General features: G+C 44.2%; 1 protein-coding gene across 6 annotated transcripts in view; it reads left to right on the top strand.

Moving 5' to 3' along the window:
* Fryl (FRY like transcription coactivator) overlaps window positions 1-24,200 on the top strand; it is a 246,331-nt gene that overhangs the window by 151,142 nt on the left and 70,989 nt on the right. For 3 of the 6 annotated variants that reach the window (XM_059275974.1, XM_059275975.1, XM_059275973.1), the window contains exons 14-28: window positions 140-184; window positions 2,797-2,900; window positions 3,170-3,278; window positions 5,679-5,765; window positions 7,367-7,538; window positions 7,926-8,058; window positions 10,964-11,071; window positions 15,203-15,440; window positions 16,541-16,726; window positions 16,981-17,067; window positions 18,419-18,687; window positions 19,338-19,551; window positions 20,493-20,617; window positions 21,384-21,441; window positions 23,641-23,732. In XM_059275974.1, the coding sequence (XP_059131957.1) occupies window positions 140-184; window positions 2,797-2,900; window positions 3,170-3,278; window positions 5,679-5,765; window positions 7,367-7,538; window positions 7,926-8,058; window positions 10,964-11,071; window positions 15,203-15,440; window positions 16,541-16,726; window positions 16,981-17,067; window positions 18,419-18,687; window positions 19,338-19,551; window positions 20,493-20,617; window positions 21,384-21,441; window positions 23,641-23,732 (2,027 nt within the window). The remainder of the gene's footprint in view (window positions 1-139; window positions 185-2,796; window positions 2,901-3,169; window positions 3,279-5,678; window positions 5,766-7,366; window positions 7,539-7,925; window positions 8,059-10,963; window positions 11,072-15,202; window positions 15,441-16,540; window positions 16,727-16,980; window positions 17,068-18,418; window positions 18,688-19,337; window positions 19,552-20,492; window positions 20,618-21,383; window positions 21,442-23,640; window positions 23,733-24,200) is intronic. The other 3 variants (XM_059275978.1, XM_059275977.1, XM_059275976.1) reach the window with 1 other exon arrangement.

The raw sequence follows: 24,200 nt of genomic DNA, 5'->3' as shown, positions 1-24,200 counted from the left end.
GCCACTGCCTTGAAAATGTCAAATTTCTTCTAAATAGAGACCTTGGTGAGGAGCTGTCGTTGTTTTGTGCTTATGTTCATCTAACATGCATGTGCGGCATCTCATGTTTGTGTTTGCTGTCCCACGTTGCTTTATTTAGATGCCATCTAACAACAGTATCAGAAAACAAATAGAAACCCTGCAGGTGAGTGGTGGTGACGTCACCAAGGGAAGTATCGCTTTATTTCCTTTACAAGCTGCGGCGGCGTTTGTTCTGTCCCTTGGCCCCCTGGCTGCATTGCATGTCTCCAGTATGTGCACCCCAGCCTGCTTTGACTGTGCCTGGAAGAGCAGCCCGCAGAGGGCGCCCCCTCCCGAAGATCGGCTGTTACTGCAGCCCCCAAGAAGATGTAGAGATCGGGGTGACGGTGGAGACCTGACTCAGTTTACAGGTTTTACGGCCGTGTTTAGTTTACAAACAGTTTAGTTTACCCAACTATTCTAAATGAAGATGTTAAAAAAAAAAACATATTCCAACGAAATTAAGGAGATAATAGCCTGGGTTTTCCATATGGTTTTAGTGGATGGGCTTTTAAACTGCTATCCTCTTGGTTTAGGTTTTCTAACAAAGCAATTTTTTTTTAAGTTCACCTTAGAAGGAAGAGGAATACACACGTTAAAGTGGTTGCTGTAGAGATCATAGTTGACTGATGTGCCAAAACTATGTAGAGTATTAAAGTCCTGATACTTTTATGTAACAGTGTGAATAATTTGATTTGTAAGAATTTTACCTAGAGAATTATACATCTTCGTTTAAGGCCTAGATCAATTTAGGATATTTTTAATATTCCAGCATAATACAGCAAAATTAATGAATTAATTCCTTTCTATCTTCCTCCCTCCTCTCTCTTTCCTCTCCTCCAAGCATCATGATTTGCTGTTGTGATTTATATAGTGCTCTACATTCTGTGGGTTTCCACAGATGTACGCTTTTACGTAGCCATCATCATGGAGTCCTTCAGAGGCTTTTCAGGACTGAATTGTCCTCTCTGCTGTCTCTCTTCCTCTCTCTTAATTTCTTGCTGACATCATATGGTGAAATCTAATATATCAGATTTAAAGGGTAGAAAGGAAAGTTGTGTTTTATTGAAGATGTTATTACAAAAATTTGTTTATTAGATTAGTGGTATTCATGAATTACTTGTAACTTTGATTATTTTAGTAGCAAACAGAAAGCTACCCCAGGGGGAGTATTTGAAGTTCGGGATTACAATGGATCCTGCCGTGGAGCAAGGGATTGGTATTGAGAGTATTTGGATTTTTCCATTTCTTCAGTCTATCAGATTTTTATGTAGATATATGCAAAACCTCTTATGATCTCTAGTGGATAAGTCTATTACAAAACATCCTCTATCTTTTTGGCATTGCTTTTAATTATTTGTATTAGCTATTCTAATTCTGTTATTCTAAACCTTAAAACAGAATAGAACTGCTAAAGTAAATGAAATATTTTTAACAATTCTTGCTGGACATGGTACTGCACACCTTTAATCCTAGTACTTGGAAGACAGACAAATAGATCTCTGGTCTACGTTGCTAGTTTGAGGCCAGCCAGGCAGGGCTATGTAGTGAGACTCTGTCTCAAAGAGTCTCTTTGTTAGTTGCCATATGTAATTGCTTAACAACATAGAAGTCTTCTGGAACAAATATTTAAAAATACAGATTTTTTTAGTTGTCAATCAACAGATTATATAAAAGTGTTTCCTGCTATATTTGCAGCAGCTAGAGTGAAGAGACGATTCATTTTCTCATTGTAAATCAGAAGGTAATTTAGATAACGTTCTGATTCTACGTAAAAATTAGGACTAGTTCGCCTAACGCCGCGTGAACACTTGGTGTGCGGCAGGCACTGTTCCCGGAGCTCTGTAGGCTGCGGCCTTCTGCCGTGAGGTAGAGTCTGTGAGGTAGAGACTGTGAGGTAGAGTCTGTGAGGTAGAGCCTGTGAGGTAGAGCCTGTGAGGTAGAGACTGTGAGGTAGAGCCTGTGAGGTAGAGACTGTGAGGTAGAGTCTGTGAGGTAGAGCCTGTGAGGTAGAGCCTGTGAGGTAGAGTCTGTGAGGTAGAGCCTGTGAGGTAGAGTCTGTGAGGTAGAGTCTGTGAGGTAGAGACTGTGAGGTAGAGCCTGTGAGGTAGAGCCTGTGAGGTAGAGCCTGTGAGGTAGAGCCTGTGAGGTAGAGTCTGTGAGGTAGGGCCTGTCTTCCCTCCAGTTAAAGATGAGGAAGGACATCACAGCACAGAAGAAGTGACGGAAGAACATCCAGGGCTTGGGTTCAGAGTCAGGCTCCCGGGTCTCTGGTCTAACTTCCCTCCCCAAAATGTGCTCACTAATATTTGGTATCATTTCACAAATGTAACTGACTAATACTATTTGGTGTTTCTAACTTGATCTGCCCATACGGGGTCCAAACGAATTAAAGATGAGCGGTCCTTTGATTGTGCCAGTATTGTGGTACGAACCATTTAATCAAGTAGTTCCATGATATGTCTATCATTGTGAAATTTTCAGAAATGTTGATAGGATTCTAATATTTCATCTTATTTTAGAGTGTAATGAAGGGTTTGGGTGCTTTATTGATGGTCACTTTTGAGCCGTCTATACTTAGCACAACTAAATACAGATTGACATATTTAAACTTTTTAGGCTGGCCGGGGCAGGGAGGGTGGGGGCTTTGAGTCGCTGTCAGAGAATGTGTGTGCTCCTAAATGTTTGCCAATGTTTTTAATAAGTTTACTCTTGTTTTCTTTTGTTTTTAAACAGAATAAAGACCCTAAAATGTCTCGAGTCGCGCTGGAGTCCTTGTATAGACTGTTGTGGGTTTATGTAATTAGAATAAAATGTGAGAGCAATACTGTAACTCAGAGGTGAGTGCTGTGTCTTAAAGTGCATTTAAAATAAAGCCTTGGCAGGTAGGGTATGGCTAAGAGACAAGCATGTGCTTAGCGTATGCGGGGCTCCCAGCTCTATCCTCAGTTCTCAGAGAAACAAGTTACCATCATACCAGTGGAATTTTACCAAAGCATTGCGGAGAGGAATCTGAATTCCCTTGGCATAAGGAGCAGGAGGAATTCTCCACTAGTGTGGCTGCGTTATTATGGTCTCTTGGTCATTAAGTCGTCTTTTCTGCCAACAGTCGCCTGATGAGCATAGTGTCCGCACTTTTCCCAAAAGGCTCCCGCAGCGTGGTTCCCCGTGACACCCCTCTCAACATATTTGTGAAGATCATCCAGTTCATTGCTCAGGTGGGTGCTTCGCCTCATTGGCCCTTTTGGACAGACTGGCAGGGACAACCATTTTAATAAATGGAGCTTTTTATCTTCCTATTTTGAGGCATGTTTTCAAAAATATTAATACCGTTCAAGAGTGAAAAGTTAGTATGTTTAGAAAGTTTAAAAAAAAATACAGGACGCTGATGATGTTTCTGCGTGTGACAAAGGATGGAAGGAACCACATAGGTAGACACACATTTAATTGAGGGAGGGTTGAGAAAGTATGTGATAGTTCTAATGAAGTGCCCCAGTAATCTTGGTTTGTATGTGTGTTGTGTGTACATGCATGTGCCCTCGTGTGTGCCTGAAAACCAGAGATCGACACCAAGTGTCTTGTATTGCTCTCCACTTCTGTTTTTGCAACTTTAGGGTGTGTGTGTGGGTGTGTGTGTGTGTGTGTGTGTGTGTGTGTGTGAGAGTAATATGACATGTCATGGCAACAAGCACATGTCTTAGTTAGGGCTTCTGTTGCTGGGATAAAACACCACTGACCCAAATCAGTGTGGAGAAGAAAGGGTTTCTTTCAACTTACAATTCTCAGGTCCTAGTCCATTGTCAATGGAAGTCAGAGCAGGAACTCAGGGTAGCAACCTGGAGGCATGAACTGATGGAGAAGATGAGGAGTGCTTACTGATTTGTTCAGCCGGCTTTTTTACAGCACCCGGGGATCCCTGCCCAGAGGTGGTACCACTCCTAGTGAGTTGGGCGCTCCCACATCAGTCGTCAGTCAAGAACACACACCCCAGGCTTGCCCACAGACTAGCCTGATGGGGGCATTTTCTCAGTAAAGGTTTCCTCTTCTAGAATGACTCTAGCTCGTGTCAAAGTTGACATAAAGCTGACCGTTACAACACGTTGACTTAGTAAGTCTTCTGACTGGCTTTCACCACATACTTTTTGAGGCTGAGTCTCCATTGAACCTGAAACCACCTGATTGGCTAAGCTGGTTGGCCAGTGAGCCCATGGGGCCTTCCTGTCTGCCCTAGAGCATTAGGATTATAGGAAGATGCAAACCGCATAGCAGTTTTTTATGTGGGTGCTGAGGATCTGAGCTCAAGACCTCACCCTTGTGCAGTAAGTCCACCGGCCATCCCCAGGGCTCACAGTCTAGATTCGTAAGCACATATGCTAGAAACTACTATAGGTAAATCAAAGGGATCTTTTAAAGACTAGAGAGAGCTCACCAAATCACTTCCAGGACGGGACAAATCAATTCTCGTCTGGGCAGGGGAGAGTGTCAGGCTGTAAGGGAGCTGCCGCTTGGATCAGAACTGAAGAGCTGTGAGATAGGAGCCCGCCTCTCTGAGGATGCTTGAGGACCATACTGCTTCTGCTGTGGCTCCGCAGCTCAGATGTGGAGGCCTTTCTCCCTCGTGTGAGAGGTGGCAACCTCCTCCTCTCCACCCCCTTTCTCCTGTGTCTACTGCTTCATAAGGCTTATGTCCCTCGGAGAGTTCCTGGGAAACGTAACTTCAGCTTCCTAGCCTCTGCAGAGTAGAAAGTTTATTAGCGGGATATTAAATGGATTTTGTGTGAGCCAGGCCAAGGTCTCAGTCATGTCTCCCTTTGGAACATCAGTCCTGTGAAATAAGTCCGTGTTCCCTCCCAACTCAGGGAAATGCTTTTTTCTTGTGATGAAGCCAGACAGTTTTGTTGATCCATAATCAGTTTTTTTTTTAAGCTTTATTTATTTATGTATCTGAGTGCTGTTTTTGCATGTATGCCTGCATGACAGAAGAGGGCATCGGATCCCATTACAGATGGTTGTGAGCTACCACGTGGGTGCTGGGAATTGAACTCAGGACCTCTGGAAGAGCAGCCCGTGCTCTTAACCACTGAGCCATCTCTCCAGCCCCATCAAATTATTTTATTACAATGGTGGGGCCAGGGGAAAGGAACATTTAGCTAAAGGGAATGCACGTCTATGATCGGAGCCTAGAAGAAACGATAATTTACTGAGTGTAACAATGAAGAAGACTGACAAAGCAAGTTTTGGACCTGTGTTCAGAAAGCAGTGCTGTTAAATTGCACAGGTCACCCTTTCTTATTTCTGGAACTGTACCTGTGTACCTGTACCCTCAGGGGAGTGGCCTTCCCGCAGTAGTCGGCTAGCCCTGTACCTCAGGCGCTGACGCGTCTTTGCTATTTTTTTTTCCATTGAGATCCTTTGCTGGGGTCCTGTTCTTCCTGTCCTCACTGCTCTCTAGGCACTTCTGTTTTTGTTAATTCCTATATACGTGCCTTGTGTTCATTTGGATTTATAAACTTTCTAAGGGCAGAAATCTATATTGTTTCATATATGTGTGTATATCAGATAACTTCTGTTACATTCTAGCAAGGTACAATGATTTATGAATTAATTTCTTTCCTTAGGAACGTTTGGATTTTGCAATGAAAGAAATAATATTTGATCTTCTCAGTGTTGGAAAATCTACCAAGACTTTCACCATTAATCCAGAGGTAAAAATAAGAATCGCTTTGTAGCAACAGTGAGGCTCTCATACTGGGAACGGAAGTGTTAGTCCTCCTGGGGTTCTCTGTGGCCCGTGACAATCATCAGTCTGCTTTGGGGGGCAGCGATGGGACCTTTTCAAGTTGTGAAAACCACTTTAATAAAAACTAGATAAAAGAATCCATTAACCCACTTGCTGAAATGCGTGTGATCAGTGATGCACCAAGGAAATGCCCAGAGTAACTCCACCACATGATGGAACTTTCTGCTTCCTTCGGGGTTTCCGTGAGTCTGTAACTGTGGTTATAGACTCTGATGTGTGAGGTAATGGAATGCATCAGTATTTTGTCATATCTAAAAAGCGAGTGACACTTTAAAGCAAGCTCTATCTTATTTGCGTAGTAAACATGAATGAACACTGTACTTGGTTCTCGGCTCTGGCGTGCTGCGTTGCCACCCGCTGGCATGCCTGTCCCTGCCTTATTAAAGTCTGGTGCAGGTCACAGAGAGTGACATGCGGGCTGAGACAGTAGGGTGCAGATGGAGGGAGGCAGCACACTTCCTGAATGAAGAAACGTAGAGAAGCAGTCAGGTCCGGGAAAAAGATGAGGCCTGTCTAACTTGGCGTGTTGGGACATCTAAGACGTCAGGCAGATCTTAAGGATTGCGTTCAGAGGGGGTGGCTAGGTACAAGTTTTTGAACATCTGAAATCGGCAGTAATCGGCGCTGTGTAAATCTGTGCTTTCTGTGGGAGAGACTACAGATGACAGGGGGCAACTCGGGGGGGGGGGGGGGGGGGAGAGCCTGGAATGTGAGGAGAGGTGACCCAGCCAGCAGGAACAGAGGAGTGGCCAGAAGAGGCAGTAATTTGGGAAAGAGTGCTTGATGTTGCCCTGTGCTGTAAAAAGTGAAAGAAGATTCATATTGCCCCTGTCAAGGGAGAGATGCTTCAGAGAAGTGTTGTGAGGGGTGTTTATCCCATTAAGAGACTTGCGACACGTGCTCTGCTTCAGAGTGAAGGGGCATGGATGTATTTTCAATTGGAAGAGAGATACTGAGGATAAAAGAAAGAGAAGGGGTGGGTGGGCACTATTTGAAAGGATTAGAAGGATTAGGAGGTGAGGCCTTGTTGGAGGAGGTGTGTCACTGGGGGTGGGCTTTTGAGGTCTCAAAAGGCCATGCCTGGAGTCTTTCCCTCTGCCTTAGAATCAGGCATTGTCTTAGTCACCGTTCTATTGCTGTGAAGAGACACCATGACCAAGGCAACGATTATAAGGAAAACATTTAACTGGGGGCCTGCTTACTATTTCAGAGATTTAATCCATTCTCATCATGGCAGGGAGCATGGAGCAGTAGCTGAGAGGTACATGGAAGTTGAGAAAGTGCAGAGAGGTTTCTAATGAGCCTTGCAGACAAGGAGAGCCAGTTGACCCCAGAAGGGTCCAGTCCTGTCTGGGAATTAGCAACCACAGCAGACTCTGCTTGCCTGGGCTGGTTCACAGTGTCGGGCAGAAAGACTAGATTCCACTGTCCTTCTCTCTCCCAGCCCCCTTGGCATATAAAGTGCATGGCCCTGATTTCTTCCTCTTGGGTCTATTTTCTCTGAAGAGGATGAACATTGGCCTCCGGGTCTTCCTTGTCATCGCGGACAGCCTGCAGCAGAAAGATGGCGACCCTCCCATGCCTACCACGGGCGTCATTCTTCCCTCAGGAAACACCCTTCGCGTGAAGAAGATTTTTCTCAATAAAACCTTGACAGACGAAGAGGCAAAAGTCATAGGTGGGTGTTAAGCGGCATGAATAAATTGTAATACTGTTTTGTGCAAGTCCGTAGTCTGAAGTACACCCATTGCCAAGTGTGGATGCCCCAGCAGTGCGGTGATCTGGTGATGACGTGTTGGGAATGTTGTTAGTATTCCTGTCAAGGGTCTTCTTGTTAAATGTGTTTTCTAGCGGGATGCCGTTGACGGTGTTTTGTCCTTCAATCTGAGTTTGAGTTCTCCACATAATTCGTATGCGGGATCCTAAAGAGCATGTCACAGTTGGAACATCTTTTAATGTGGTAGCAGCAAGCTTTCTTCACTGAGAGATGGATGGGTTGTTCTTACACAAAGCAGTCTTGTGTGCAGTTCCTGGCACTATTGTGAGTGTGTGCTTTCTCTCTTAGGAATGTCGGTTTACTATCCTCAAGTAAGAAAAGCATTAGATAGCATTCTCCGACATTTGGACAAAGAGGTTGGGAGACCAATGTGTATGACCAGCGTGCAGATGTCCAACAAGGAGCCTGAAGACATGATTACGTATGTACTAAATGTGTACTCCATTGCGATTTCAGTTTTCACAGAGGAGTCCAGAGAGGTGGCTGGTCCTTGCTTACCTGTTTCTGTACATTTTCTCCTGCACCTCTTACATGTGGCCATTTGCTGTAGTTTATAATACAGAGATTCCTTCCACAAGCTCCATTTTCTTGTTTTATGTGATGCCGAACTAGTGTAGATAATGAAAGTCTGATAATGAAGCCTACTTTCATATCATATGAGTAATCCCCACTTACCACAGATATGTATAGTACGACTGGCTTAAATCTAACAAATGGTCCTACATACATATTCCTGCTTTAAAAAAAGAAAGAAAAGATAGGGCCGGGAGTCCTGTAAACCTGGGCTCTTGTATCTCTGTTCTAGGAACCAGGGGATACAGGGGGAGTAATGTGTGGGCAGTTCTTTAGAAACAGCCCCATTTCACATCCCAGCCCCATGCTTATTATTTTTCCTTCATCATTTTTTCTCTTGATTGTTAGAAACTTCCTTTCTATGGGGTGGTATGTTCTGTGTTCGCTGGCAAGCATCAATATTATCCATAAGGCGGAATTTAGATGTAAATGTAGATTTAGATATCTGCACTGTAGGTCTGGGAATGTCCCCTTGGATAGTTGCTGTCTGGGCTTACATGGCTATCATGTACTGCTGTAATATGGTGTCCTGAGAGTTTTCAAACGGGAGGTGTTTGACTTCCTCTGAGACACCTTCCTCATCACCACAACCGCTCTTGCAAGTTTACATCCACTTCCTCCATGGTCTTGTGAGAGTCTCAGGTGACTGCAGTGTCTGTCCCTTGGTCGGCTTGCTCTCCTGTGGCTCCTTTCACATTTCAACATGAATTTCCCATGATCTTTAACTGTGGTCTAACAATAGACTTTCAATGACAAGGAGAGACAGGATGGAAATGATTTATTACTTAGAGGTCTCAGAGACCACACAGAATTCCTGGAGGTCACACAGAGGTTAGGGAGTGTGTGCGCCTAGAAATGACCCGAGGCTGGTGTCTGCTGTTGCCTAAACAAATTTCCCATGTGGAGCCTTAATTGGCATGTTTTGAAGAACCATTCACAAGCTCCAGGTCACACTGTGACTGAGAGACGGTCACTGTGGAATGCCTACATGCTGCATTTGGGCACGGGGGTCCAAGGGCCAGACAAACTGTATCTAGCTGGTCCCACATGGCGGTGGTAACACCTGGATTAATCACATCAGTAGTTGGTGGTGACCAGACATCATCAGGGGACTCTTAGACATAACCTCATATTTAGAGAAGATTCTGGGACCACATGAGTTTGCTAAGGGTTTTTTTCCCCCTCCACTTTCATCTATGTTGGCCCAGCCTCTCTTGTCCATTTTAGTAATCATCACATACTGGGGACAAGCCGGCCTCACAGCAGTCCCATACTTGGCCATGTGTGTGAGCTAGGTAGCAGGTGTACACTGAGGAGTCAACAGCAGTTTCGAAAGGCTGGTGGGCCTGGCCACCCATTCGGGTGCGCATCTGCTATTTGTCCAGGGCCTTACAGACCAGAGAGGCGGCAGCAGCGTTTGTACCGTTATTGTTAACGTACAGTGGCTGCACCTTCAATGACATGTAAGGGACTTCCGTTATTTATCTGACTTGTGGTCACTCTAATCCATTTATTTTAAAGCCGCACAAAGCGACAGCTGTGTAAATATCTATAACAGACACTGACCCGAACTCTTAGAACTTCTTGATTCTTTTCTGCATGGGGATTATTATTTGAGCAACTAGAAACTACTGAGGATGAAGTAACAGTACGAGACTTTCCTTCAAATACAGATCAAGATGAGGACCAATGTGTAGTGGTTAGATATTTCAAGTAAAATTAGTGGATAACTCTAAGAAACTGTGCCAGAGGGGGTGAGGATGTAGCTGAGTAGTAGAGCCCCTGCCTAGCATGAGTAAGGCAGTGGATTTGGTCTTTAACATCCTCCCCGTCATAGACACATAACTAGTAAAATTAAATTATATTAAACATCTGCTGTTCCGGAGGGTCTGGGATTTTAAAACATCAGTGCATTTAAATTGCATAAAATCTAAACATACATACATGTGTGTATCACAAGAAATGATATGAATACTAACATATGAGAGCATCTGATTATAAAACTAATGATTTTAGATATTTAATAATATCAACACAACTTACATTAGTTACTTGTCTGGTTACTGTGACAAAATGCCTAACCAGAACAGCTGGAGGAAGGAATGGTTTATTTGAGGCTACAGCTTTAGAGAGTGGTCCATTGTAGTTGGGAGGTCATGGCAGCGGGAGCTTGAGGCAGCCCGGTCACATGGTGTTCCCAGTCCTGGAGCAGAGAGCAGTGTTCATGCTCAACTTGCCTTCTCTTTCCTCTGTAGTCCAGGACCCCAGGCCATGGAATAGTGCCTCCGATGTTCACAATGTGTCTTCCTACCTCAGTTGACCCAGCGTAGGCAATCCCTCAAGGCATGCCCGAAGCTTTCCTCCCATGGGTCCTGTGAAGTTAACAATCCATGTTAACCATCACACAGCTAGTTATAGTTGTAACTAGTATTTATTTTATGTTTGTAGATAGCTAACTTAACTATCAAACTGAATAAAATTTTAAGTATTTGAAATTACGAAGTTGCTTTGAATGTCTCCTAATTAATGAGGATAATGATTAGCTGTCATTTCCCTGAATGTCATTCTCCATCTTTTCACTTATATGTTGGTGGGAACAAGCTGCTGGGTCTGTATGAGTTTGCATGTGCACCCTCTCTTGGACCCATTAGCCTTGGGTCTCGCCTTTTGACACATTTTCACAAAGTGGGTTTTTCTAGCTCATGTGATCTGCTTCTTACTCTGTTTTATTTTGTTTGTAATACATTTTTCAGGGGGGAAAGAAAACCCAAAATCGATTTGTTTAGAACATGCATTGCTGCGATCCCCAGGCTGATTCCCGATGGCATGAGCAGAACCGACCTCATTGAGCTGTTAGCAAGGTGAGCGCCATTCCTGTCTTGGTGTGTTCATCACGGAGGCAGCCACAGACACAATGTGGAGCCTTCCCATTTCCTCTCTTAATTCTCGTCGTCGTTTATTATCCCCACCCAAATCTTTAACTTCTAACATTCTTCTATCTCCCTCTAAGCTCTATTTTCCAATCCCCTGTCTGGTAGTAGTTCATTGATTTTACATGACAAATATCCCTTACATACGGGCCTCACTGATGTTTACTTCTGTGGGCGTTCCATCAGCATCTGAGGTGGTGACCAAAACCCACTTAATATTTTCTGCTATAGGAGAGCTCCTAAGTTCAAGTATTCTCTTGCTCTATTAGGCCTAATGTAGTTCTCTAAAGTGAATTAGCAATCACACTTAGATGATGTTTCCTAGCCCAGTTCTAAGTCAAGATGGCAGCCTGGCAAGGCTCTGCTGTGCAGATGCCACTGGGGATCGTGCAGTTAGGGGTCAGCAGGCTTTCCCCACGAAGGACCAGACAGTAAATATTTCAAGACTTTGCAGATCATGCCATAGTCCAGTGGTTCTCAACCTGTGGGTCTTAACCCCTGTGTCAGGGTTGAATGACCCTCTCACAGGGATGGCCTATGACCATCAGAAAACACAGATATTTACATTATGATTTATAATAGTAGCAAAATTAGTTATGAAGTAGCAACAAAAATAAGTTTATGGTTGGGGGTCACCACGGCATGAGGAACTGTATTAAAAGGTCACAGCACTAGGAAGGTTGAGGACCTCTGCCACAGTCTGTCTCAGGCCTGCGTTCTCACTGTGGCATTACTGAAGCACCCAGACCATATTGCAGGCGTGACCATGACTGGGCATCTGCCTGGAGTTAGCCCAGAACCACAGTTGGCTAGCCACACCCTACTGGGAAACCGAGCAAAGTGACTGTTACCGCCCGTGAATGCTCAGCTGTGTTGAAGACTGTTTACTGGTTGCTGGGCACCCACCATATTGTGTAAATAGTGACTAGATTTCTACAGCAACCTGTTCCAGCCCTGGGTGGAAACACCTGGCATTTCACAGGCGGGCTCGCACCTCCCTCCAGTGTTGGGACTACGGATAGAGTGGTATTTGTCTCCGGTGAGGACTGTAAGGAGATGGGGGCGTGTTTGAAACCGCACCTTTCTGTAAACTCCCTCTCTGCATTGTTGCTTTGGGGCACTGAGCTGAACCTAAAGTCTTGCGCATGTTAAGCAAGTACTACGTAGCTGCTGAGCTGCATCCCAAACCTTTTGTTTAATGTACACCATACATACGTGCATTTATATGCTTCATTTTGAAACAGGGTCTCTACTCACTACGCTGTCGAGGTTGACCTTGACCTCTGTCTGTGTGCCAGGAAGGCCTGAACTTGGGAATCCTCCTTCCTGCCTCAGTCTCTTGAGTGCCTGGAATTGGATGTTTATGCCAGTGGGCTCTCTCTTAATTCTTTTAATTACAATTTTAAATGTATCATTATTATATGTGCATGTGTAAGATGGGGTGCCCATGCCATGGCGGTGTAGAGTTCAGAAGAGAACCTCGTAATTGGAGTTGGGCCTTTACTTCGACCTTCGTGTGGGCTCTAGGGATTGAACTGAGGTCCCCAGACTTGTGCAGCAAACTCCTTTCCCCTCTGAGCCGTCTCCCAGCCCTTCTCTCTTCGTTTCTGCCATAAGTTGCATTGCAGAGCTGTGTGCTGTGTGCTGCCACGACCTCCCCGCACTGAAGAGTCAGAGGCAGGAGAATCAGGAGTTGGAGGCTAGACCGAGTTACATAGTGAGACCCTGTCTCCAAAATAAAATAGATACACTAAAAAGAGCGCAGCATTAGGAAGCTGGGTCCCCGTTAGGAACCTGAAGTGTTAACTGCACACGTCTTCCTTAGGAGAGCAGAGGGCAGTTACAGGCAGATCTATTCTCACTGGCCCCACCTCAGCTTCACCTGACCTCCATCTGTGGAAGGTGATCCCACAAGGTGAATACCGGCCCTCTCATCTCCCCGGAAGGAAGCTGCACCTGACAGGGTCAGGGCTCGGCAGCCTGTCGAAGGACAGAGCCAGCCTCCGAGCAGTGAATAGCAGTTTCATGCTGCTCGCCTGACATCCTTTCCCTATAGTTGCCATGTTTAATTAATTCACCTCCACGGCCAGAAGAGTCTAGAACATGTTGGCTTGGATTTCTAAAGTCTGGCTCTTCCTTACTCAAAAATAAGGCAAGCCAGCAAAGAATCAACAACAAAAAAGGGCATGCTGTAAATGTATAGACCTCTTTGAAGTCTCCAGGGAACATAATAATCCCTGACTTTAATTAGCCAGGTCCCATTGTTATCTCCTCTACCCAGGGAGTCATTAACTCCGGCGCACAGATCCTGAGTCACGCTGACTGGGGTGAGATCCTTACAGTCCTGCCTTTAAAGGCTGTGGAAATAACTAGCGTGGAAGGTGCCGTCACTAATGTTTCCCACGGTATTTTCCCTGATGTCACCACCAGAGACGGCACACTGGGCTGGAGAGGTGTAGTGCCACCATGTTGACGTGCGGTCCGCTGTGACTGGCGCTGCAGCCGCTGCACAGCTTGCTACCAACACCCTCACAGCTGCCGTGGATGTCTAGTCAGCTTCTCTGTCGGTTGGAGGCTCGCTTCGCGAAGACCAGATCTGAGTTCGGCCAACTGTGATGCCTCCCTTCTTAACCACATGACGCCCCGTCTCTCACTGTGGGGCACTCTGTTTTCCACTGCGTACACGTAGAGCGTGCTTTTTAATTACCTTTTGCTTTGGGTCATTTCTAACGTTAATGCATTTGCTTGTGTTGCCAGCCACTGAAATAGTCTTCACCTCCGCATCAGGAGCTTCTATTCATGTGGTGGCATGCTTAGCAGCTTCGGGACTGCATCCTTTTTTAATTTTATTTATCATTTTCTCATTTTTTTTTGTTAAAAATCTTATAACTGAAATTATGATCATTGTATTGAAGTCTTTAAAAAGTAATTTAACTTTTTAAAATGTAATTAAGTTATCATTTTCTCATTTTTTGTTAAAAATCTTATAACTGAAATTATCATTGTATTGAAGTCTTTAAAAAGTAATTTAACTTTTTAAAATGTAATTGAGCCTCGAGCTCTTTCGGGCCTGATAGGCTGTTGACCCATTATTTTATTTCCAACGTGTAGACCTTTTCTTACATTGCTCCTAAATTTGATCCCACTCTCACCCTCAGGAATTATTTCTGTTGATTCCATCTAGATGATTACCTTTGTAACGAGCTATTTATATTCATCCACAACCTTAAAAGCCTGTAAGAGATGGTTGAGATTAGTCATGTCCTCTCTAGTAACGGTAAAGGACTGAAAAGGTGTAAGTTATTGCTAAAATCCTGTGCAGTTGGACCAATTTTTATTGATTATAGGAGAGCACTGGAAAGTGTGTTAAGGATTGATGAAGTATGAAATGGATTTCTGATGTCATTGTGGGAGCCCATTTTCAGGTTTCCTAGTGGCTTTACCCAGCAGGCCTGCATAGAGAGGATGATTGGACCACGGGCCCGAGTGCAGGTGTCTGAGATGGTCTGCACTTGGCTGTGCTGGAGGGAGGAGGTCTTTTGCTCCACCTCTTGGCGTCTCTATAAATACCCTGGGGCAGAGACAGTTGGGTCTCATTGGAATAGGTTCCAGGCCCTCTCGAGGCTATCCTGTATTTTCTGTTTCTCCCCTTTCTAAATCCTTCTATCTAATATTTCCTGCGGCTCCTACTCAAGAGCACTCTAGGGAAATGTGGGGGTGGTGGGTAGCCCCTCTACAAGTCCTCTCTGTTTCTACACAGCAGCCTGTCAATTGAATTCAAGACTCACTGTCCTGAACTTGAGCACAAACATCGGCGAATGGGAATAGAGTCCCATGAAATTTAAACTATAGACTAGCACAGCAAGAGCGATGATAGCATGGCCAAGTGAACATGAGCCCCGACTTCTTATCCTCACGGAGCATTTGAAGGGACGGATCAGATATCTTGGTTTTAAGTTTTAGAACATAGACTCGTGTTCAGCTGTCTTCGCTGTCAGCGTTGGTGACAGCAGCTTGTTTGGGTTTCTTCGAGGCTTGCTAACGGGATTCTGTTCTCGGTAGGCTCACGGTCCACATGGACGAAGAGCTGCGGGCCCTGGCCTTCAACACGCTCCAGGCGCTCATGCTCGATTTTCCAGATTGGCGGGAGGACGTTCTTTCAGGATTTGTATATTTTATTGTTCGTGAAGTGACGGATGTCCACCCCACCCTTCTTGATAATGCTGTAAAGATGTTGGTACAGTTGATAAATCAGTGGAAACAGGCAGCTCAGATGTATAACAAGACCCAGGACTCCCAGGTACTACACGTTTCCACATTGTCTGTGTGTGATCGATCAGTAGTCCATGACCGATTGTGACGCTAACTGACATAGATTGGCGCTCTCAAGCTCTACAACTGTTACTAGTTGTAATGACCTTCTGTTGATGATAATCCCTTGTGCTGGACTTTCTCCTCATTCATGTGTTGGATACCAAGTCTAACCTTTAGCCTTCTTCGTTTGGTAGCAGGTTATGTTTTATCGAGCACAGGGTTTGTAGGGTAATTCTCCCGTTTCCAACATTTCAAAGCTTATATATGAAACCTTTGGTGGTAGTCTGTCACTTGAGTTGATTGTTTTAGCAAAGGCATCAGTTTCTTAAGTGCACAGGTCTGTAGTCCTTCACCATACAAGGTGCACACGTGGTTGCCTCCTAACACTACCAGGACCATAGAACCCTAGAAGCTCGGACTGGACCATCTAGCCGCCCCAGGGTCTTTATGAGCATACACCTCCCACACCAAGCACCCCTGCTTCCGACAAGCTCCCGGGTGATGCTGTGTACCTTAGATATGTAAGCCCGGACTTCCGTAGGAGAGATGTAATCCAGTCTCTCCTTTCCCATTTGTAAACATTTTACTGACAACGGTTAAGAGGTGGTTGCAGGGTCACAAGGGAGTCAGGGTGACAAGTTAGGCACATCCTAATTGGACTGCCATTGGGACACTTCATTTTCTGCATACTATTACTCTGTTCAGTTGAATTCTGAACCTCCTTCCTCCTACAAGGGCTCTACCACTGAGATACACACCAAGAACTGTGTTTACTTCTTATTCTCAGACCAAGTCTCACTACGTTGCCCAAGCTGGCCTTGAACTCACTCTGTATCCTGAGCTGGCCTGAAACCTGTACCCTTTCCTGCTCCAGCCTCCTAGGCTGCTGAGAGGACAGGCTTACACCACCAGCCCCAGGCCACACTGTTGCATTTTAATGAAGTGAAATGCTGTTTAAATCCCTTGAGCCAAGGCAGCCCTGTTACCGAAATGCCTGTAATCTGCTTTACTGGTTACTGTCTCTTTTCTAAATTCTTGTATCTTTTTAAATTTTATTTGTTTTTAACTTGCAATTTTTTTTCCAAGCATTGTATCGCTAATGGAGGTCATCATCCCCCTCCTCTGGAAAGGAACCCATATTCCACTGTGTTCCATGTGGTCGAAGGCTTTGCACTGGTCATCCTCTGTAGCAGCCGGCCCGCCACCAGAAGACTAGCTGTCAGTGTCCTTAGAGAAATACGGGCTTTGTTTGCACTTTTGGAGGTCCCTAAGGTAAGGTTCAGGTGGTTCATGGAGCCATCTCACGGACATGTTTCAGACTATCCTTCTGCCCATCCGTACTCCATGCAGCTTACCTTACGGCTGCGGGCCTGATGCAAAGCCACCCTACCCCCCACCCCATCAACCCTGCTCCCTAGTTCTTCACAGGGGCATGAGCTGGAACTCTACTCAGCTTCACTTCCTGTTGCCCGCTCTTCTTAGGCATTCCTCGCTTGTTCAGATGCATGGTCTCCTCTCTTTTACAGGGTGAGGATGAGCTAGCCATAGATGTGATGGACAGACTCAGCCCCTCCATTCTTGAGAGCTTCATACATCTCACGGGGGCCGATCAGGTAACTGCAGGACTCTCTTCTCAATCTTATTTGGGGACCTAAGGCAGGTGAATACACATCCACGTTTGTGTACACATCAGTGTATCTCCTTAACAAATGAAGTATTTCTCAAACATATACCATGTGTCAAAGTCACATGCTTATGCTGTGACTAGTTCTTGTCACCATAAAAAGAAGTTGATCTTCGTAAAGTTCTAGCCTTTCTGATCTCAGACATTTCCCTTAAATGTGATGTCACTGGACTGTCATCTGCTGCCTAGTGGTTACAGTCTTGGGAAGAAATACTCTTTGATCAAAGGAGAAGAAACACACTTGCTTTGTCAGTGAATATTTTCATCTGCTTTATGAAATTAAGTAAAATAGTATGTTAAAAATGTAGAGAAACATTTTATTTAAAATAAATACTCTTTATTTTCTCAGCAAACACATTTAAAAAAAAATGATAGTCTTTACTTTTTTCTCTTCCCCTCCCCCTCCCTTTCTCTGTCCTCTATTTTCTGTGCTTAGGCTAGAACCCAGGGCCACATGTAGCCTGACTCAGGCAAACTTCTTTTAGTTTCCTGGAGTGTGGGTGGAGTGGAGAGGAAAGCCAAGTCAGGACTCCAAGGTTGATGTAGGAACAACTATGTAATTTACCACTTGAATTTTAATTCTCCTATTTTGGAGTACATGGGTGAAAGATTTATTTGCCTTCTGCTCAACACCTGGTTCTTATAACTCATCTGTTATACACAACCATAGGCAGGTCGTAATAAAATTTTATAAGCCTAAGACATGATTTAAAATGTATACAGTTAAAAGAATTGCTTTATATCATTAACTGTATATTATGGTAACAAATAGAGTAGTAATAAGTGACTTAATAATACCTTAAACAGTACTTTTTAAATAAAACGAAAAAGGTATTAATTTTTTAAAGATATTAATTTCTTTAAGAATCTGAATGTTACAGAACGAATATTTAAGGTGGTGTATCTTAGAATGTGAGACACCTCACATTCAGGCTGTTCCTCTTGATCAGGGTGAAAGTCAGTGATTTTCATTTTATTTCTAAAAAGTTCTGTGGACCCATGAAAGTTGAGCATCCACAGAGGAATGACTTAAGCTATGGATCTTAACCTTCTTGGTCCACACAGCCTTTTGAGAATAATGAAAGCTACAACGTGTCTCTCTTGAGAATAAACTCATGGGAATGTCAGAAATTCACTACTTCCTCAAACCTACCTTCAGCCACACTCTATATCTTATTTTCCAGAAAACACTGATCGTCTACTTCGGGCATAAAGCACCCCTCCTATATAAAAACTTTGAAAGTTACTCAAATACAGATAATCATTTGCTCTCTCTCTAGACTACTTTGCTGTATTGCCCCAGCTCGGTAGATCTGCAGACGTTAGCAGAATGGAACTCCTCTCCCATCAGCCACCAGTTTGACGTGATCAGTCCCTCCCACATTTGGATATTTGCACATGTGACCCAAGGCCAAGACCCGTGGATTATAAGTCTCTCCAGTTTTCTAAAGCAGGAAAATCTTCCTAAACACTGCTCCACAGCTGTGAGCTACGCGTGGATGTTCGCGTACACGAGGCTGCAGCTGCTGTCCCCCCAAGTTGATGTAAAGTAAGTCCTTTGCGTAGAGCGCATTTTAAAGTGGATGGTCAGCTTTCGAGATGCATGCTTTTGAAAAGGGACATACACTGGAAATTCTATACGTCGTGTGCTGTACTATATTGCTCTCTTATAGAGAGGGAGAGAGATGGGAAAATGTAGACTCAGAGAGATCTGTTTTATCTATTCCGGCTGACAGGATAGGCATCTAGTGCTTTATTCATTTCTCTTTGGTCCCTCCAGAAAGACTGAGTGCTTGCAATAAAAACTTTATGCTAAAGTTTAACATCTCCTTTAAATCGGTAGACAACTTGACATTAGTTACATAAAACTTTCAAAATGCTTTCTGCTGTTGATGGTTGCTAAAGAGAGAGAGTCACTGTTTTTGAAGGTGTGGCCGCTAGCACTTGGCCCGTGCCCTGGCGGATGGCCACTGACGAGCGGCACAGATTGGATTTGGGGGTGGTGGGGGTTTATTAATAACGGGGAATAAGGAAGACACAGTTGGAAGAACAACAGTGTGGTAGTTGGATGGAGGTAATGATGAAGAAATATGAACAAAATATGTATTTTCAAATAAAAGGTATTATTTAAACAAAACACGTGTGATTTCTGCCCCCTTTTCCTTAAATTTATTGATTTTTTTCTTTTTTCTTTTTTAGTAGCCCCATCAATGCAAAGAAGGTAAACGCCACCACGAGCAGTGACTCCTACATTGGCCTGTGGAGAAACTACCTAATTCTCTGCTGCAGCGCAGCCGCCTCCCCCTCCCCGACCCCCTCCCCCTCCTCCTCGGCATCCACAGGCCCCATGAGATGCTCTCCTCCTGAGACGCTGGCGTCCACCCCTGACAGTGGTTACAGCATCGACGCCAAGGTGGGTCTTCCTCGCCCTCCGGAGTGTCCCAGTGACTCCACGGAAAGGACATTTTAAATTTCTCCTCACTCATGGAAAATAAAATAGAGAGGTTGAAAAATATATCGCCCATGTTCACGGTGTGTGTGTGGGGGGGGGGACGGGACACGGGACATCTTGGAAAATTCTATTGTTATTTTTGTGGATTCCTAGTTAGAATTAAGAATAGATTTTCCACTGGGCAAAAGCAACCGTGTACATAAAAATAGCATACTGAAAATTTTAAAGGAAATAATAACATGTGTTTCCCCTTATTTCGCTTCCCAAGCCCGTATACTTCCCATTGCCAGTAGGAGTCATTGATTCCTTAGTTTATTGGTTTCATGAGACAAGTCTCACATATAACCCAGACCGGCTTAGAACTGTATCCTGGGCTGGCTCAAACTTCTTGCAATCCTCTTGTCTTAGCCGCCCTGGTCCTAGGACTACAGGGGTGAACTGCTCCCAAAGTCATCGTCTAATGATTAAAAGCTTTTACAGAGTTTTCCTAACTCACACAGTAACATAATAGATACTTGAGAAGAACTGCTAAATAGATTTTCTGATGGGACAGAAGACGTCATGGTGTGGTTGGAGGAAACCTAAGACTAGGGTATCAGAATTTTGTTTTTCTTATGTGTATGGATCAAAAGATAGAAAACGTCTGACGGATCCATGGAGCGTTGTGTGGTGGCGCATCTCTAAACAAACAAGTTCTGAGAATGAACTTGCAGCAAGCCATCGGACAAGCCCTTTAGCTTTTCTGGGTTCTGTGTGCTGAAAGTGAGTTTTGTAGCAGCCTTTGTTTGCCCCCAAAGTGTCATTTACTCAATGGTATTTGACCCAAGATTATTAAATGTCAAGTTATTTGGTTGACTATCTAATTATAAGTAAGTAGCAATTCTGATTTTTTTTTTCCTCAGATTATTGGCATCCCATCCCCTTCATCCTTGTTCAAGCACATAGTTCCAATGATGCGCTCCGAGAGCATGGAAGTCACAGAGTCCCTTGTTCTAGGTCTTGGCAGGACCAACCCAGGAGCCTTTAGGTAACGCTCTTCGTACCTTTTTCGATGTGCTGGAATACCAAGTGTGCTCAGCAGAGAGGCGGAGTGGAGGGGAGTCCAGGTCTTTTGCACATAGTTGCACACCAGCCCTGACCTCTCCACTCAGGCAGTGTATTCAGCCATCCCTTTCTCATCTGTACTGAGCAAATTCAAACTTGGTTTTCTCCACAAAATTGTTCTCCTGATGTCACCATTTTTATATAAATGATCAAATCATGGGTGGATTTTGTTTCCGTGGGCTTTTCATTTTGTTCTCAGTCCTGTGCGATGAGCACATTTTCAATTTAAATAAAAATGTAAACCAGGTTCTGTCTAATCTTCTGCTACTACAAATACTGGTTCAGTAAACAACGGTGACTGTCTCCCTAGGAAAATCAGGCTAGCCTGCTGGATGGCAGGATGTCGTTAACTCGTTAGCGGCATGCTAGTTGCTGTAAAAGGAAGGAGGAGAGCATTTTACACATAACCACATTTCAGCTCCATAAAATATACACAGTTCACAAAACAATGGAATAAAAATATCGATGTTGTTTTTCTCTATAAACAGAGAGGCTTGTGCCATGTTCTGCAGTTTCTAAATGTTCAATTAGATGACTTTTACGATGGAAATGAAGCATTAAGAACTGTTTGAAACAGTAGACTTAGGGTTAATACTTAGCAGTTTCTGCTGTTTCAGTATATATTTGCAAATGTCAGATTCTACCCACCTAGCTGTCGGTGCAAAGAATATATACCGTTTTTCTTTTAGGGAGCTGATAGAGGAGTTACACCCCATAATTAAAGAAGCACTTGAAAGAAGGCCAGAGGTAAGCCATTATGTAGATTCCCATCGTTAAGTATTTATGTGGTAAACCTTGTCCTGATGTACCCAAAAGGTAGAAATTAAGGTGCAAAAGGCTGATGTGTTTTGTTTTTGCTATTGTTTGGTTTTTTTTGTTTTTGTTTTGTTTTATTTTTGTTTGTTTGCTTGCTTGCTTTTGCTTTATAGTGGCAAGCCTTGTCTGGAACTTACTATGTAGACGAGGCTAGCCTCAAGCTCAAGAAATCCATTTGCCTGTGCCTCAGGAGTCCTGGATTTGAAAGCACAAGCCCCCATGCCCAGCTGCCTGGTGTATTTTAAACTTAGCCTTTCCTGTGCAGATTCTCTCTCTTGCCCGGTACAGCACAAGCAGAAACCCAGGGTGTAGAGCAGTTGGAACGTCACTGTAGCACGAAGGAGAGCAGGACGTAGGGTCTGCACAGAGCTGGCAGGCCTTCTGAGAATGGCCACACAGTGATGCTTCAGGTTTTCCAGCCTCGCCGTCTCTGCGGCAACTACTCGGTTGCCTTTGAAGCATGAACACATCCGTAGACTATTGTCAGCAATCATCCCTGGCTGCCCCCCAGCAAACTTTCCTTAACAGTCACCAGCAGTCCCATTCGACAGCCCTGCTTCTCAAATCTCATAGCTACAGAACCGAAACATTCAGAAACAGTAGGCTTTTAGGAGCAAAGGAGTGTGTAAACTAATTACATCAGTTTGCTGTGACACGTGGATATGAGCTTATAGAAAATGCATAAGATTAATGCCTCTGGACTCTGCCTGCATCGTTAAGAAGTGCTGATACCTGAGCTGGGCTTGGGAACATTTTTCCTCATGGACAAAGGCACTCACTGTAGGCAGAAAATCAACATTTGACAGTATTATGGAAGTATCTGGAAATTGCTTGATTTTTCTGCTTAATTACATGATGAGGGAAAGAAGTTAACTGTTAGTCTAGCTAGCTCAATACGAAGTAGCTCATGAAAGTGGCCTGGTTTTCAGTCTGTCCTGTAGTCTGGTTCTGGCATGACAGTGACCTCTGAGAATTATGCAAAAATCTTGCTAAAATTTAGCTGCTAGGCCTGTCCAGGGAGAACCCCTGGGGCAGTGTCTAACATCGATTTCTGTAAAGCAACTTACATGGCCTCAGATCCCAGTGGAGGATCTCTGCTGTGAATGCTGGGGTGGTGAGGTCCCCTGAGAAACGTAAGCGGGAGAGGGAGTTAGTGACAGCTGCTGTCCTGTACAGAGAACTCTGAATCCACATCATTTGCTGTAGGGTAGCAGTCAGGTTCCCCTCTGGTTACAGGGCACAATGACTAGGTGAAGAGTCCCTTGGATGCCAGTTCCCATTTGAGAGTCTGCAGCCCACTGTCTTGCTTGGGAGATAAAGGAAAGCATACAACTCTGCAGACATCCTTGAGGATGGTTAGGAAGCTGTTTACGTCACAATGGGTTTCTGTAAACTCTAGGAAGACCCCCAACGAAGTAGTGATCGTAATGAGTCAGCAAAATGAGCTTGCTTCCGGAGGGCAGGAAGGTGGATGGGGATGTGGAAGTGAAAGATTAAGAAAGATGTCCAATTGCTCTGGATTAGGAAAATGAGTTTGTACATGAGATGAGGCGGATAGAAAGTGATACAGGAAATTGCTCTCCTGCCCCTGTTCAGCTTGCTGTCGGGATCAGCACCCTGTTATCTTAGCCCTTGTTCATTCAGCCCATAATGGGCCACGTTGTCCTTTGCTTTTGTGTGTACTTTCTGTTGCAAAAATTAATTCGGTAGGAGGCAGGCATGAGCAAAACCTTAGGTTTTTAATCTGTTAGGATTGTTTCCTCTGCCTCATTTTCTGAGTCTTAGGGATTCCTCATGACTCTGATAGGACATCATTGATTAATTCTTCTGAAATCAGCGGGCCACCAAATCACCAAAGAGTAGCTGTAGGATTTTGTTTCTGCCGCACATAGGAGGGATCAGCTGATCAAATGCTGTGTGGTTTTGTTTGGCTCTTTAATTTCACACCCTCCACACACCTGTCCCTTGGAGACCACAGCCAGCAGCATCCTCAGCGTCCACATGTGTAACCGTGATGAGCCCCGCACCTCTCCCTGGCAGCCACGTTGTTGACTTTCCGAATCACAGTGGCAGTCTCCCATGAATTTCCCCAGTGTTTTCTTAATTCACATCTCTGTATATTTGGAACAGAATATGAAACGGCGCAGGCGTCGAGACATATTACGAGTACAGCTGGTCCGGATATTTGAACTGCTGGCGGATGCTGGTGTCATTAGTCACAGGTCGGTATTGAGTTCTGACTTTCAAAACTTTGGGATGACTAGGGAATGTGTTTTCTCCTTGAAATACACGAAAATAGAAAAGCACCATTGCAACAAAAATACCTGTCTAATACACATGTCAACATCTGTGCATATTATTTACCAATTAATGCGGCATTCAATCCATTAATCAACAGCCATAAATTATGTACTACCAGAAGCAGAAGCAGGATTACCATGAGTTTGAGACTAGCCTGAGCTACAGAGTTACCAAAATAATAATAGTAATAGTAAAAATAAAGGAAAGAAAGAAAATCTACAGTCAGCACTAGATTGGTCAAAAACTAGCTTTAATGTGCCCGTGACTTGGATATTTGATTGGAGCCTTGATTTCTAGGAAAAGGCAATAGTGGTGGCCTTTTCTTGACAGATTTATAATCTCTTACCTTGTTTTGAAGATAAATATCTTCTGGGCTTGAAAAAAACTAT

The sequence above is a fragment of the Peromyscus eremicus genome, chromosome 10 (genome assembly GCF_949786415.1).
Source record: "Peromyscus eremicus chromosome 10, PerEre_H2_v1, whole genome shotgun sequence".
Taxonomy (NCBI): domain Eukaryota; kingdom Metazoa; phylum Chordata; class Mammalia; order Rodentia; family Cricetidae; genus Peromyscus; species Peromyscus eremicus.
Note: the sequence above shows the minus strand (reverse complement) of the source record. Positions and strands in the feature narration are given on the sequence as shown.